At 33.8% G+C, this 16,275-nt stretch overlaps 1 protein-coding gene across 6 annotated transcripts in view; it reads left to right on the forward strand.

Annotated features, from left to right (window-relative positions):
* LOC125074382 (paired amphipathic helix protein Sin3b) overlaps positions 1-16,275 on the forward strand; it is a 35,114-nt gene that overhangs the window by 4,755 nt on the left and 14,084 nt on the right. For 5 of the 6 annotated variants that reach the window (XM_047685695.1, XM_047685692.1, XM_047685696.1 and 2 more), the window contains exons 2-5: positions 3,953-4,050; positions 11,567-11,630; positions 15,409-15,551; positions 15,726-15,934. In XM_047685695.1, coding sequence (XP_047541651.1) covers positions 3,982-4,050; positions 11,567-11,630; positions 15,409-15,551; positions 15,726-15,934 — 485 coding nt within the window. In that variant the 5' untranslated portion in view covers positions 3,953-3,981. Of the gene's footprint in view, positions 1-593; positions 972-3,952; positions 4,051-11,566; positions 11,631-15,408; positions 15,552-15,725; positions 15,935-16,275 lie in introns of those variants that run through there. The other variant, XM_047685694.1, reaches the window with a different exon arrangement.

The following is a 16,275-nucleotide window of genomic DNA, read 5'->3' on the forward strand; positions in this document are numbered from 1 at the left end:
TTTTCATTTAAGTAAACAGACCATACGTACGACTTCATTAGAAAACATTCTTGTATTATGTATTTATTAAATGTTAAGATATTTTTATTTGAATATATCATCATCTAAATTAGTTTTTTAAACGTTTCTCGTAAGCATATAATTGACTATTTGGTGGCTATACAATCGCTTCTTATATTCCTTCCACGACTCGTGTAATCATTTCACTTCGCGTTGTCATAGAAACATCGTCCAAATAAGCGCCACATTAATTATAAAACTTATTTTAATCGTAGATAAGATTGTCGTAAAATAATGGACGCCAAAAATTAGGACAATACAAAGCTGTTTACTTGATCTCTGATGAATATAAACATTTGGCGGGAAATGGATATGGCGGCGCTCATTCGCGCTCTCGATCGCAACTGTCTGTTGTATAATTTTAGAGAAAGGAGATTTGTTTTGGTCCACCACCTTCGTGGAGATTCGTTGGTCGTGGCATTTCATATCGCGGCACGTCCGTTTCGCTCGCTATTATTTGATGCGACGTTGCCATACTTCTTTGGGGCTTCGGCTCGATCGCTCGGTCGACCGCAGGCTGGTGGACGGAGAAGGTGCCGGGCTACAGTCAGTCGGCCGCGCAGCTCGGTGCGCGACGTTCGTGCGCGGAGGGTCTTGTTTTCGTCCCTTCATACCCCGGTGCTCAATAAACGTGAGTGCGAGCGAGACGGCATATCCCAGAGAGAGGAAACGGTGAAAGAGTGAGACGACACTATGGCAGTGTCGCAACCTCGCCCACCTGACCGTGTTGACGCCGCGCTCGAAAAAGTTGCGCCGTTGCGCTATTTGAAGGCGCACGAATGTGCTCGCTCCGAGCGTACCGTGACGCGTTATTATCATAAGCCCTTGTCTTAAAAGAGGTTTCTGAATTATTTGAGGTGAAATCAATTGAAAATCGAAGAATTCAACGTTATCTCACAAGGTTTCCAGCGGTATGTAACCCATATGTGATTTTATTAAAAAATAACTGGTCGAGTTAGTTCGTTATCTCTAGTGCTTAGATAAGTAGATGTTCGCATCTCGATTTCTACGTTGCTTAAATTTTACCCCGCAATAGAAATTCTTGATTAACAGCGCCTTTTTATTCTTGGTATTTATTCGCCATTTTCTACGTCGGTGACGAATACCACCGCGCCGTCCTCGTTACTTTCGGCCCACGGTAAACCGGACTTTACCGCTCTATTCTGAAAGTCGATTACACTTAAAGTTAAAAACTACATCCGAGTCTCAGCAATGATTCATTGTAGAAATAATAATAAAATTTTCTTACGCGACTTGTATCGTCAAAGATACGACTCGACTTAAATTCTGTTTTAGAACGTTTTGTGTCACTAAAAAGGCGGGATTGCTCTTCGAAATGTCATGAAGTTGTTTTCCACTTTTGTTGGCGAGTTGTAAGTTACGCGTTAGGATTTTGCATCGTCGTTGTATGTAATTGTGCATATTGTCAGTGTTATCGATTTGTGTACGTTTTCCGCTATAAATAAGTGGTGTGAGTTTGTGTCATCGCCTCCGCGGCGGGACCGGTTTTTGTCTAAACCTGTGTGTGTGCTGTGAACGAGCTGTTTGGAATTTCAAAATGGTAGCGTTTTGAGTGCACGAGCCTTGTTATATTTCGATATCCGTTGCGTAATTAATTCGTTAGCTTAACTTTTGTGTACGATGATTTGACAAAGTAATGTTTTAACTTTAAAATCCTTTATTTAGTTCGACCCACGCATTAGACCGTGCTACGACGTCATCGCGTGGAATAGTCGATAAATATATTTGTTTTTGTACATATAGCGTCCATGCGATATGTTATTCTGTTACGTAATCGGAGATATATCTTTGAACTCGTGTTATTTAAGCATAAGCCAGGTGAAGCGTTTTTTTTTTTTGTAACGTATTCTAAAAACCTTATTACGTCGTACATTGAAATCATCGGATTTCGATGTTTCATCATTTTTTTTCTCAGAAGTGTTTCCGGTCAATAGACCACGTGTTTAATGTTAAAATGTGTTCATTTTTTAACCTTATCGTACGGAATTGTATTACATGTGCGTTAGCTAAAAATACTACGTAATAAGACACGATTGAAACATATTGAACATTATTAACAAAATATCTACAATATAATTTCAGTAAATTCTTATCGATTATTATTTTTAAGTTATTTATGTGGAAAAATTGATTGCAAATACATGTAAAATGACATGATCATTAATTAATTTGTAGTTATATATCGAAAAAGAATAATTACTTAAATAATTTGTAGGAACAAATTGATGTCCCCCTATCCCGTCGCTTACTTACACTAAGAATGACGACTGCGTACAAGGGGACAAAGTGAACTTAGCATTGGAAGCGTCACAGCCTTCCATGGGTTGTGGCGTGCCGAAAATGTTAATACATTCGTAAATACTAATTGTGATTACATTTAATTTAAATATTTAGTATACTTAGGTACAATATTGTTACAATTTGTGTGCAAAATATCAGCTAGATCGGAATATGTGAGTTTTATTACTTGCAAGATTGGACCATGTGCATTTGATATCAGCTATTAAGGTTAAATAAAAGTCATTAATAATCTTAAATTATTATTACACAATATAGTTAAAACATATGCACATGTTCACTATGAAAAAGCAAACATGCTTCTACTTCCTGCTACTTGTCTATGAATATTAATAAATTATCTTAAAACATGTGTTACCTGTCTGAGCATTTTTGTAAAATACTTGAACAAAATCAATTATAATAAAAGCACTTTTAAATTAAACGTAAAGCTACGACTTATTCAGAATATAGATTCTATCGATGGAACTACCAAGACATACAGCTGATTATCGTCTAACATTAAATACATTTAAACTATGATATAAAATATTGAATTCTGTATGAAAATAAATGAGTACAGATTACATTATTATCTACAATTTTATTAAAACTAAGATTTAAATAAATTGCTTGTTGTTGTATTGTTGTACAATAGGTGTGCAGTCTGATGAAATAAGGTTTAAATTTTTTGCTCAACACGGAAAAGAAACCTTTGTCTATCAATAGTAGTATTAAACTTATTTAATCTTGTATAATATCTATATCGTCGAAATAAAATAGAGAAACATCATAAATGTATTATTACATTTGATTTATATTTATGAATCAATTTTGTGATAATAAAAGATTACAAAGGTATTTTATAGCAAGGTTAGCCAGTAACAAATGATTTAAAACTACAGGAAAATTGTCTAGAAATTGTATTTTCAATGTTGAAATAATTATGATCAAAATGACTATGAATTAGTCACAAGAACATTAATTAACACTTGATATATATGACAATATTCTAAATTTAGAGGGTGAAACTGTAAAGTAAACCTTATATAATAATATTATATATTTAACCTTTGAACTGTATTTTCTGGTATAAGTATTATGTAAATTGTTTGTTTAACTAGAATTTTAAGTTCGGCATAAACACACATCTAATTTATTAGAACAGATTATTAAAAGTATTAACATAATAAAAGTTGAACTGTAAACTGGTTTCAGCGTAACTGCATGAATTATATTACATAAAATATTAGAAAGAAACTTGGGTAACAATATATATACAGCTTAAAATATATTTATGTTAATAAAACTGAAGTTACATGGAAGCTTATATCAAATAAATAGAAGGCAATATTTTTTTTGACAAAGTTACTAAACTTGCAATACTTAGTATTTGGTTTCCGGTTTGAAGTATAAGTGAGCCAATCTAACGGCACAACGGACATAACATCTTAGTTTCCAAAGTTGATAGAGCACTACCAATATCAGGAATGGTTATATCTTATTATTCTAAAGATGAGCGATAAAAAAAATCTGTGTGATTTATAATTGTCTGTCGAAGCTGTTATTCAATAATATTATTGTATCATTCCAGGTGACCGGGTGATGGCCACTTGAGCCAAGATGATGAAGCGAACCGGTCCCCGTCTGGGGCCTGACGAGCCCTCACCCATACCGCAGTCTGCTGCTCAGGTAACTATTGTTATTATATACATTTAGATATAAAACTACTACTAGGTTATACTGTGTATACCAACAAATTGTCATGGAGATCTCTCGAAAGGTATAAAGGGAGTTACAATAAAGTGTATAGTATATCTTGATTTGAATAATATAGAATTATTACAAGACAAATGCTAAAAGTAATCTTAAATTAATATACCAATGAGACTTATATGGAGCCAAATGTAGATACAAATAAACTTATCAATACCTTGGCCAGCTTTGAGGTATTGTAAATTACATCAAGCTTATAAGTAAATAACTACGTGTCTTCGGGGGGTTTCGATGGAGTTGAGCTTGGTTTTTATGGCCTAATTTGTACTTATAACTTAGTTTACTTTACAAATCTCTTATACCTTTTTTAATATGAAATGAAGTATATTTAATTCACATTATATTCAATGTTTTCCTTGCAATTAAAATTAATTCTCTTCAATTTTATCTGTAAAATAATTTGTTAAAAACGTTTTGATCTTCTTCGATGAAATGGTTATTTAATTTATTTGAAGTGTGTACGTCAATAGCCGAGGTCAGAATCGAACTTGCGACTTTCACGTCATTATATACCGTTAAGTCATTAAATATTTATATAAATTACATTAATTTATCGCCTTATTATATGATTCTAATTATATAATGCGAGGCTAGCAATTATTATAATTACCTGATTATATTGCGTTTAAAAGAATATGTTTGTTTTCTTAATGAACTCGCTATGAACAGACTAACAGATGCTCAATAGCCAATATTACCAGACTAAACTTTAGGAATAAATTAATTTGGATTATAATTATGATTGTAATAAACCTAAAAGACTAATAAATGTAAGCATTAATTGGGAAGATATAGCCTACTCTGAGATACGGGATCTCCGAGGGGTATAAAATATATACGCAACAAAACTTAACGACTAGCTACCCCTGCAGACTTCGTACGGGTTATATTCTTACAGAAACAAAATGATAACGTAAATAAAAATGAAAGTCTTTGTATGGGACGAATTAAATTAAAGTGGATATAAATGTTGCCCGAAGATCTAACCTGTGGCACGAATATCTGAATCTTGAGAGAAGGGTACAAGTTCAAATCCGGGCGAGAACAAATTAAAATTTCATGTGCTTATCTTGTCCTAACTTTCTCCTCAGAGGTAGAAGAGGCCTTAGATCTAAGCACTTATCCTAAATATAAAATCGGTTTGCAAAAAATCATCTCAGACTTGAGAAGAGTCGAGGTAAGAAACTCCACGTCCATCTCGGATCAATATGGTCTTTGCTCCGCTATGAAACATAAACAGACGAGTAAAATACTCAAGACAATAATATCAAACATCAACAAAGAACTTTTACGTAAATATAATTGACATGCAATAATTTTCCTTATTTCAATTAAAATTATATTTACATTTGCGTGCAATTGGGTGCATCGACTTCGGCCACAATGAAAAGGAAGCTTGCGTTATTCTTTAATCGATACATGATTACAGTGTAACTCATCATGACTATTGGTAAAGTGAATAATTAGAAATCCTCTGTCAAATATGAAAACCTTGAATTTATAATTGTTTGAATTATTATTTATATTATTAAAATGTCTCAAGTGGAGAGCCCCGGCTGTGGATAAATCAAGTCAAATCAAAATATATTTTTTACAAGCACTTTTGAATCGTCATTTAACAAACTATATTAAGTGAAGCTACCACCGTTTCGGAACGTAGATTCTACCGATAAGAACCGGCAAGAAACTCAGTATTGTGTATTCTGTTTTGAAGAGAGAGTTTTGACAGGCACCGGAGACATTCTTAAAGTTGCTAAGCTTGATGGCAGATTTAAGGGGTGGTTGATATTTCGTACATTGTCGATGTATGATGATGACCAGTTACCGTCAGATGGCGCCTTAGACGGATCCATGTAGTCTATTTGACGTGGGTAGTTTTAAAATTTTTTTGTTTCGTAAACGTAATAGCCCTCCTCTGTTCTGTCCTGAAGTAAGCTTGGACCTTTTGCAATTGGCGATATAACTATTATAAAAAATAGTGCCAAATTTAATCGGGCGTTCTTCATAAGCCCCGCCCATACGTCCGGTTATAATATACAACACTCCTTTTATTAAAGTAATATATAAATACTCGAGAATAGATTGTATTAAAAATAATAATAAGAAATGTATTTTTGGCACTGAGTCTCACAACGGATACATCATGTAAAATATTAACGATTTATTAAAACACAAATCAAATTCGTTTCATGCTTTAGGCGTTGAAAGCATAACAGACAGACAAGAGTTACTTTCTCTTTCATCGTATTATTTAATAGATGATAATGCTCGAATTTCGATCACTGGCCGGAACACTTGTAATAATTTAGTTTGACACAGCCTGGTTGCACCGAAAGTTAACGGATGCGAGTACACTGATATATAATTAGTTTTGCAATTATTCAATATCAGTTGGTAAACACGAGGTTATCAACAGTTATCAGTTGAATGTAAGCAACGGTGGAGACAGCTATTTATACTAAACTAGCGATCCGCTCCGGCTTCGCTCGTGTGCAATTTATTGATAAAGAACATGATATAAACGTTAATGATGTACTTTTCGACCAGTGAAAACATTTTTAGAATTGGATCAATAGTTCCGGAGATTAACAAATACAATAAATACTGTACAGTACTACTATTATACTGTATTTTTTAATACATATATGTTATATACATTAAAATATACGCAAAAATTTTACCTCCATAATATTAGTATAGAATTATAGATCAGTTTATACTGGTCGTATCAGTGCGTTTTCTGATTTGAAAAAGTGCTCCTAAAGTCTATTCGAATGGCAGGACGAGCTAAGATATAAACAACTACGACCTTGAATTGACGTGACTTTATTGGTCGAGATCTTTGTATGTTTGCCCTTCAATATTTACGTTCTATGCTAAACCTACCATATAATTTGCTAGTAATCGTTGTGTACATTTAAAGTTGATACACATTGAATAATTATTTTATGTATACAAGGTCAGATCCATACATAGAAAGGTATGTTATCTGTACTTATATTATAAATTCGAAAGTAACTGTCTGTTTCGTGATATGAAGCAAGTTTGATCCCCGGGGACCGAGATAAGTAATCTTCTTGACCTTTGAGGGGAGTAATTTTGATGAAGGGGTTGTAAACTTGGCGAAGATGTGGCTTCAGCGAGTTCAATATATAAATATAATGAGATAAAACATGTGTGTATATAAAGTTAATTGTAAATTGAAGTAATCGGCGAAGAATAATAAATATTTTGTTTTAATCTATTCGGCCAAATGGTAGATTTACGCACTTGATACTTTGCATTGACGATTCAAAAGTGCTCGACTCCGCAAGTAAAGTGTATCTTAATAATATCTTAATTTTTGATAGTCAAAGTATCCGAACTAATATTACAATTGAATCAACCGATCATTAAAAAATCATACTTGAGAATAGATTGTATTAAAAATAATAATAAAAAATGTATTTTTGTGTATGTAAAGAAACTATGTATGTGTATAACGCTTTCGCAGCGAAACCACTTAACCGAAATTGATGAAATTTGATATGAAGCGAGTTTGAATACCGAGGATACTTTTTTTACCTAACGCCTTATGATCATCCTTAAAACGCGAGCGACGCCCGGGTGGCAAGTAGTTTTACTTAACCGCTGTCTGGGGTACAGAGAATGTGAAAATATTTACCGGCTACGTATGCCAACCAGCCGGTAACTAGTAAAAAAAAAAAAAAAAATGTAGTTCAATGAAAAATATAAACGAAATATTGACATTAATTTATTAATATAATAATAATAACAATGTAATTTCTTGTTTACATATCAAAATAATTTGTTTATGACCGTAATCAAATTGATATAAAAAGCCCTAACATCAAGGACGAATCGGTGACGATTGTGTACGGAAAGCTTTTTTTAACTGCAGTTATAAATATAGAGTCTGAATCACTTGGCACAAAACTAGGTATTGTAAAATACACCTGGTTAAATTGCGAAGTCGATAGAGCCGTAACAGCGCAGTGGAAAGAACGTGTAGGTGTTAACTGGATGTAGCGGGTTCGATCTGAAGTTAAGCAGTTTGTTAAGCGTTGATCTTTCCTTTGAATTAATGAAATTGTCGTGCTATGATGTTATATATGTAAATGGATTATAATCATTTTCAAAAATTGAATGACTTTTTCAGAAATCCCTTTTGAGATCCTCTCGACAGTTTTTTTTTTAAATTATCAATAAAACAAAACTGTCGAGGGTAGTTTTATAATTTATATTGAATATAACTCTGTTACATCATTCAGGAGCGCTCGCGAACGCCTACTTGAATAAAGTACATTTCGATCTTGACTATATAAGACGTTGCACGCGTCTTTGGTCGCGTTTTACGGGCTAGTCGTCAATAGTTAAATATAAAATGTATCCCATGTCCGGGTTCAACTATGCTTCATACCAAACTTTACAAATTTCGGTTAAGTGATTTGTCCGTGAAAACGTAACTGGAGAGTTACTTTCGCATTTATAATATTAGTATTGATTAATAGGAGGTCTTGCCCAACAGTGGACATATACAGGCTGTAAGAATTCGAAAATATGATATAAAAATCCTCTTATAATTAATATTCTACATTGAATACGTAATTTCGGAACGTAAATATTTTTGTTATTATCAAGAATACGACCCGGCGTTTTGTAAATTGACATACAATAATAGTTTATTTACGATACGCGTTGAAAAACACTCCGCCCCTGTAGTGTATTGATTTATAGCCTAAAAGCTTCGGTGCACTATAGACCTCTCGCTCGTATACGCAACCTATCTCGTTCTAGTTAATTCGACATTAAAGCCTAGCCTTGTAATAAAGGCTAGTTCTGTTAAAATGACTTACATAATCAACTAATTGATTCTATGATTAATTAATATTATGAAAATGTGTGAACGCAAACTTTATTGAACGATTTTTTTATTAGTTGAAGAAAAGGCGGACTTATGTTTAGGTATTTCAGTATTCAATTCGTTATTGTGACTAGCGATCCGCTCCGGTTTCGCGCGGGTGTATTTTATTAATTAAAGAAAACGCTAGATATAATTTTAACTCTATTGCGCTCGGGAATAATGTAACTTTCTACCAACAATATTTTTTAGAATTGACCTATTCGTTATAGAGATTACACAATAACAACAGACAAATTTTAACTTTTAATATTAGTACAGACTTGTAATTTTTTTAGATGGTTTAGAGCTTATTTATTATTTACTAAAACAAAATCATTATTGAAGTAAATAGTTCTGTCATTATTTTGCTTACATAATGTATAGGTAACGTTTGATTGGATTATTGGTTGTTTAGATGTGCACCAAGAAGTATCGAGATAAAAATACAACCCTTTTACGTTACGGATAATATTCATTATTCCTTGAAAATTAAATACCAACTTCACATTTTTAATCTTGGATAAAAAAATGTCTTAGTCAATACTTTTTTTGAGTGGCAAAGTTAAAAAATACCTACACAATTAGTTGTCACAAAACCATCAAAGTTTTTTTTTTTTAAATTAAAGTATAAAGTATTTTTATTTCATGTTTAATTTAAATGTTTAATCATTAATATCATTCAATAATTGGATTAATTTGGTCATTAGATAAAGGACGTCAAAACATTTCGTACTAATTACGGCGGCATTTTTAATGTTTTAATTGTATTTTATGTTAGTATATCTCCTTAACGGTGCTGACAAGCTAATCTATGTTGGTACTAGCCCCTCATCATCAGTAGAATACAATTAATTAGTGCTTTTATGAGCTTTTTTGAATAAAGAATATTTTGATTTTGTCCGTCCGTTTGACTGACTGGTTGGACTGGTCCCCCTATCCCGTCGCTTACTTACAATAAGAATGACGACTGCGTACAAGGGGACAAAGTGAACTTAGCATTGGAAGCGTCACAGCCTTCCATGGGTTGTGGCGTGCCGAAAATGTTAATACATTTTTTTTTAACTTCTATTCATAGTTTCGATAACACATTTTGTTAAGCAATCCGTAAGATAATTCACTCAGTATATTTGTATTATTAAATGAGAAAATTTAAGGTTTTATCATGTTATTATATATAGTATAAGGAAATACGTTTTATAGTTTCATCCGTTTTAAATTGAGACTTGTGACAAGCGTGATTTTCATGTTTTTGTATATAAGTTTTGTATGATTTTCAATTGTATTGATTTTTTTTTTGTATCGTAAGTCATTGGTTCCGTGGGAACTATCCCCTAGGCCGTGCTGCTGAAAAGTTAGTTTTTCTGGTGGAAAAGTTATTTGTAGTAATCTGGAGGTAGGAAGTGTGTACTTGTACCTGGTACCAATCAGCCAGTGTAACTACACACACAAGGGACATACCAACTTAGTTCCCAAAGTTGGTAGGTAGGTAGATGAACTAAGAAACGGTTAAAATTTCTAAGGATACCAATTGCTATGGTATCCGCCAGTCAGTCTACGTATATTTTATTTAAAAAAAATCGAATTCACCTATCATAAATCGTTTATAAGAAATGAACGACGACTTAATTGTGGAAACTCATCCAGCCGTTCATTTTATCGATTCATTTAGCATTAGTAATTTGCCATAAATCGAGGTCGCCATTAATATATAATGTTGACGATATTGATTATTGCACGAATTGAATCGATGGAGTATTCTAGAATAAAAAAAAATGTTCATACATTTACAGTGACCCATTAAGAAATTAAAAGCTTATTAAAAAGGGTGCTTATTTCTGACCTATAACGCACCCCCGTACAGCCGCGGACGGAATTAATAATAATAATAATAAATATTGGACAACATCACATACATTACTCTGATGCCAATGTAAGTAGCTAAAGCACTCGTGTTATGGAAAATCAGAAGTAACGACGGTACCACAAACACCAAGACCCAAGACAACATAGAAAACTAATGATCTTTTTCTACATCGGACTCGGCCGGGAATCGGATTGGCGTACCCATGAAAATCGGTGTACACACCACTCGACCACGGAGGTCGTCAAATTAATTATATAATAAATATATATAATTCTGTACATGATGATAGTATGTTCACGTGTACTAGTCTATATACGTTTGTGATATCGGTGGCTCTAGCTGTTATCATGCAACGACAACGTTTTCGTTTTTATTGTTGATTTCGATAATATTGATAATGATTGCGTGAATGAATATGTGTTTATTTAAATTTAATTTTGGTTTTGTCAAGTCATTAAATATGTGCGTTTCTTGCTTCGAAACAACCATTGGTTGAGGATGTTTGGTAACTAAGATAAGAGTGGTGTACCTTTTTCATACCCAAATTTTATCAAATTTGAACCAGTGAACAGCTGACAGACAGAGGGACGAAATGAGCTACATTCTCATTTATAATATTAGTACAGATGATATACAGATAACTATATGATTATGTTTTGTTGCAGATTCAGCAAGCGGGTGCCAGCAACATGCATACGTTGGCCCAATCGGCTCAACCGCAATTATTAGGTAAGTTAAATTTAATTAATATATGTTCAGATTAAAAAAAAGGCAGATGGAGCGCACGGAATATTATAGTTAAGCAATAAAAGCGAATCAGTAACGTAAAGCGCATACAAATTCCCGGTAGTGTGTGTAGTAATTAATTTGTTAATACGTCAATAAAATTACTAATTAAAATGACAGCACTTTTGTCGTATTACTATGGTATTTTAACTAAATTCGGCACAACGAGGTGAGAGATTGGACCTCCGAGAATCATATGCTGTACAAAACGCGACAGCTTAGCGCTTAAAACAGATTTATACCCACTAGTGAGGTTTAGTGGGGTGTGCTGGCCTATTCTTGTGAAAGCCAAAAAAATATATCACGAAGACGTGTCGCACAGCCTTTTGTTTTCTTAATCTGGCCATATATGATACAGTTGCCAAGTGCTCGGTCTTCCTCTTTCGTATGTTAAATTACAGATGACGAAAAGAGATGGGTGTGTTTTAACTCGAACTGACTATAAAGTTTATATATTGGTAGGGTCGTTAGGAGGAGACAAGTGATGAAACACATGCGATGTGCTTTGACAGACTGTCGGTGGTGATACACGCATGCTGCCTTCCTTCTGATGTCTCCGATATTTGCGTCAGTAGACTTATGTTTACGGCAGTATAATTTAAAAATAAAATCGTGTAATTGTTAAACGTCGCTTTGATTATCAAGTACACCAATGCTTTGTATATCTATGTTTCGGCTTCAACCTTATTGATACAAGGACTGTTTAATATTTTTTACACTGCCTGTAGGAGGTGGTTATCACTTAACATCAGGTAGGCCATTTGCCAGTCTACTAACAATAAATTTAAAATTAAATATACTGATTATACAAAAAATTGATTTAAAGTTGATAAAACACGTAGTTTTCGCCCGCAGCCTTGTTCGCGTTTTAGGGGTGGGTTGTTGTGAGGTGTTAGACGTAAAGAGTAACCGTTCTTCATTGGGGTTCAAGCTTCCTTAAAGCAAAATTTTATCAAATTCGGTTCAGTCATTTAGAACGGAAAGAGACAAAGACAGTTATAATTACTCTCGCACTCATAATATAGATTATATCACATACATGATCAAGTTTAAAGTATTTAAAAAAAACAAGTACGTAACGGAAGGGCGGTGTATGTTGTTCCCACATCCGGTCTACTTTTTACACGGTTGCGAAAATGTTTAACTATATTTATAACATTCATATAATTCATAGCACGAAAATGTTATTAAATCTAGAGCCCTAATAGCACAGTAGATAATAGCACTTCTATTTAACTGAAGATTATACGTTCGAATTTGGATAGGCACAATTTGATTAAAATTAAAATCGTGGTGGGTGTAGAACAATCGAATATTTAAAACATCGTGGAATAAGTCCACATACGTTCTCAATAGTGGGACAATTATAGGATATTAATCTAAGAAACAACACAATATTTATGATAAAAATATGTTTGCTAAATGGGTACATGATAATTTATCCACTTTAATTTTACTTCCGAAGATGAGACAATAATTTCACCGATATTTGAAAAGCAATTTTTACACGATAACGAATATCATAGAAATATTGTAGATATCGATTAATTAATTCATTTGAATTCAATGTTCATTTATCAATAATCCTGCCATTGTAATTTGCATAGTCGACACAGAAATTATTTACATTTTATTATATACTAGCTGTGCCCGCGACTTCGTGCGCGTTGTTTGAATTTAAGTTATTTGGATATTGTAGCGTGATTTTATTTTTATTCTATATATAATTCTAAAACCTAAGTTACTAACCTTATTACATCCGCTATCTGCCAGTGAAAATCGCGTCGAAATCGGTCCAATCGTTCCAGAGATTAGCCGGAACAAACAGACAAAAATTGTAAAAAATGTTATTTTGGTATATGTGCCGTGTATACATACATATGCATTTAGTAAAACGCGGTTATTTTAATATTAAAAACAGACAATCCAATTTTATTATATTTATAGATGTCGTGTAAAAATAATTGTTACGAAATTGTAAGTCAACAGCGTGTGGGCGGGTTAGGTCGCGAGATGCAATCTCCCGCGTTACCTTAGGTCAGGTACGACGATAGCGTACAATGTAATCGTTGCAACCGAATGTAAACAACTTCGTTTTATAATTTATAACTTTGAAATTAGAAGCGAAATCGGGTATGGTAGTTAGTAAAATGTTCTTTTATATAAGCTTTCTTTCAATTTCTGCTGTGCATGTGTGGGTACGTTAGAAATAAGTTGGCCACCTTTCGTGCTGTTAGTAATACAATCTGTAATACTTATTTTTATTCGATTTAGTTATTGAATTTAGTAAACGTTTTAGTCAATTGTTTATATAGTGTTACAACGTTGTAACAATTTTTGGTATGGTAACATTGGTAATTTCGGAAACGTAGCCCAAACGAGTGTTGTCAAAGGTTCTCAATATGCCTGTATACCTGAATACGCAGCGTTATACTTATAAAAAGATTTATTCTGACTCTTAAAGTTTGCGTACCTAATCAGACGAAAATGACTTTTAACTCTTTTTAAATAAGCCTAAATTGACTGTAAGCTTGGGCGTGAGTTATCTGTGTTAAATACTCACGAAAAGTCAAATGATAATCATTTAGCCGGAAACGATTGTAAAAAAACAAACGTGCCCAGCCGAAATTGTTCACTTGGCAACCCTGCACACGCGGCGTATACATGCTACCGGTCGTCGCGCGTCCGTTCGATAAACTGCGTGAACGTGCGACACTACGCATTTATTAATCTGCGCCGCCGACGCGCGAAGTAGCGCGCACGCTCACGCACGTACGCGTTTCTTGCGACCCTTTCGATACGCCTTTTGATACTTTCGAGGACTAATCTTATATACTAATGTGAAATTTAGATTGATAGATGTTTGTTACTCAATCACAGCTAAACGGATCTCAATAGATAGATTATAGTCTGGAATAGCATATAGGTTACGTTTATCTGTAACCTGCAATTACCTCCCCACCACCAACGCGGGCGACGCTGCGCAAAACGAGTATTTAAACTAGTATTTAAAACATGTAAACAATGTACTGATAATGCGTTGATAATAAAAAATCCTCATCTTACTTCACGCATACGTAATTATTTACCTCTTCATCCATCTCTCATGACATTTATCAAATAGGTAAATGGAATCACGGATTTGGAACTGTCAAATTTGTATATTTTGACATTGACATTTGATGTTACGTTCAATCTTTGATACTACAGTGATACATCAATAGAATAAAATATATTACATAACTGACCGTCATAAACTAGAAAGAACATTTATCTTATTAAAGATATTGTGTGGGATATATTCTGAAGATGACATTTTATATAATACTTATGTGTCAGTGTTATAAATAAATAGTTCTAAGTATTTATAGTTTATTTTATACAAGAAAACTCATCTTTCAAGAAAGATTGTGATATCAATTTATATTTACTTATTTTATTAAATTTTCATTACATTTCAATCACGGGCAGGTGAGCAACCTGGAAATATATAATAGATTTGACATATATTGCTTGATATTACTTTAACTGTACCACGGTAGTGGGTTAACTAACGGTGTTAGATATCGTCGAAAAAAATATTTTGTGACGTGACTTTGGTATGTAATTTTAGTTCGTATTACTCTCCGTAAGTAAGGCGTATAGAATAATTAGTTTTCAATGTGTGTATTTGAAGTAATTGTCAACGGATAGATGTTAAATTACCGTGGTTTGACCCCAGGAGCGACAGCGATGCTGTCAGTGAGTGGGGGCTTCAGTCGCGGCCCGGCGCGCGCCAACGCCCCCGCCGTCATCAACTACCTGAAGCCCAACACGGTGCAATACGCGCCGAAGCAGCCGCCTCAAGTGCCGCCGAGGCTTAAGGTGTTTATTAATTTTCATAAGCGACGCGGCTTATCTTTATGGTGTTTGTGACTATAAAGACAGGCCGTTAGTTATTAAACTATCTAGAAAAGTATCATAGTTTGTTCAAGAAAGTATTAATATTACATAAACAAAAAGACAAAACATGTCTAACCACCATTTGTTTATCCGTAGCTGGTTCAGCAACCAGCCCCGCTACCCATCGCTGGACGCCAGTCGCCCGGTCTTGCGGCGCCGCTGGCAGCTCAGCCGGCGGGACAGTTCCAGCGACTGAAAGTCGAAGATGCACTTACGTATCTCGACCAAGTCAAATACAAATTCAACACTCAGCCCCAGGTGTACAATGACTTCCTGGACATCATGAAGGAGTTCAAGAGTCAGACGTGAGTTTTATGCGCGATATTGGATTTAATTAGTAATTATATTTGAGTAGGATAGGATACCTATTGACAGTAATCAAATATATATTTTAGTCTCTAAAGAACATGTCAGAATAGTTACATTAGTTATTATAATATGCTAATTTATACAAGAAACTCTACCTTGTCAATGAGTCTACATACAAGGGTCATACCCTCCTTTATATAGGGGATAAGTTACTAATATTATTACATGTAATTATTAAAAATATACAAATAAGTTTTTATATAGAATGATGAAAACAATTACCGTTTGAAACAGATGAAAAGTATTATTGGCTGCTTTTTTTTTAATCACTGATCTC

This window comes from Vanessa atalanta, chromosome 27, assembly GCF_905147765.1.
Source record: "Vanessa atalanta chromosome 27, ilVanAtal1.2, whole genome shotgun sequence".
Taxonomy (NCBI): Eukaryota; Metazoa; Arthropoda; class Insecta; order Lepidoptera; family Nymphalidae; genus Vanessa; species Vanessa atalanta.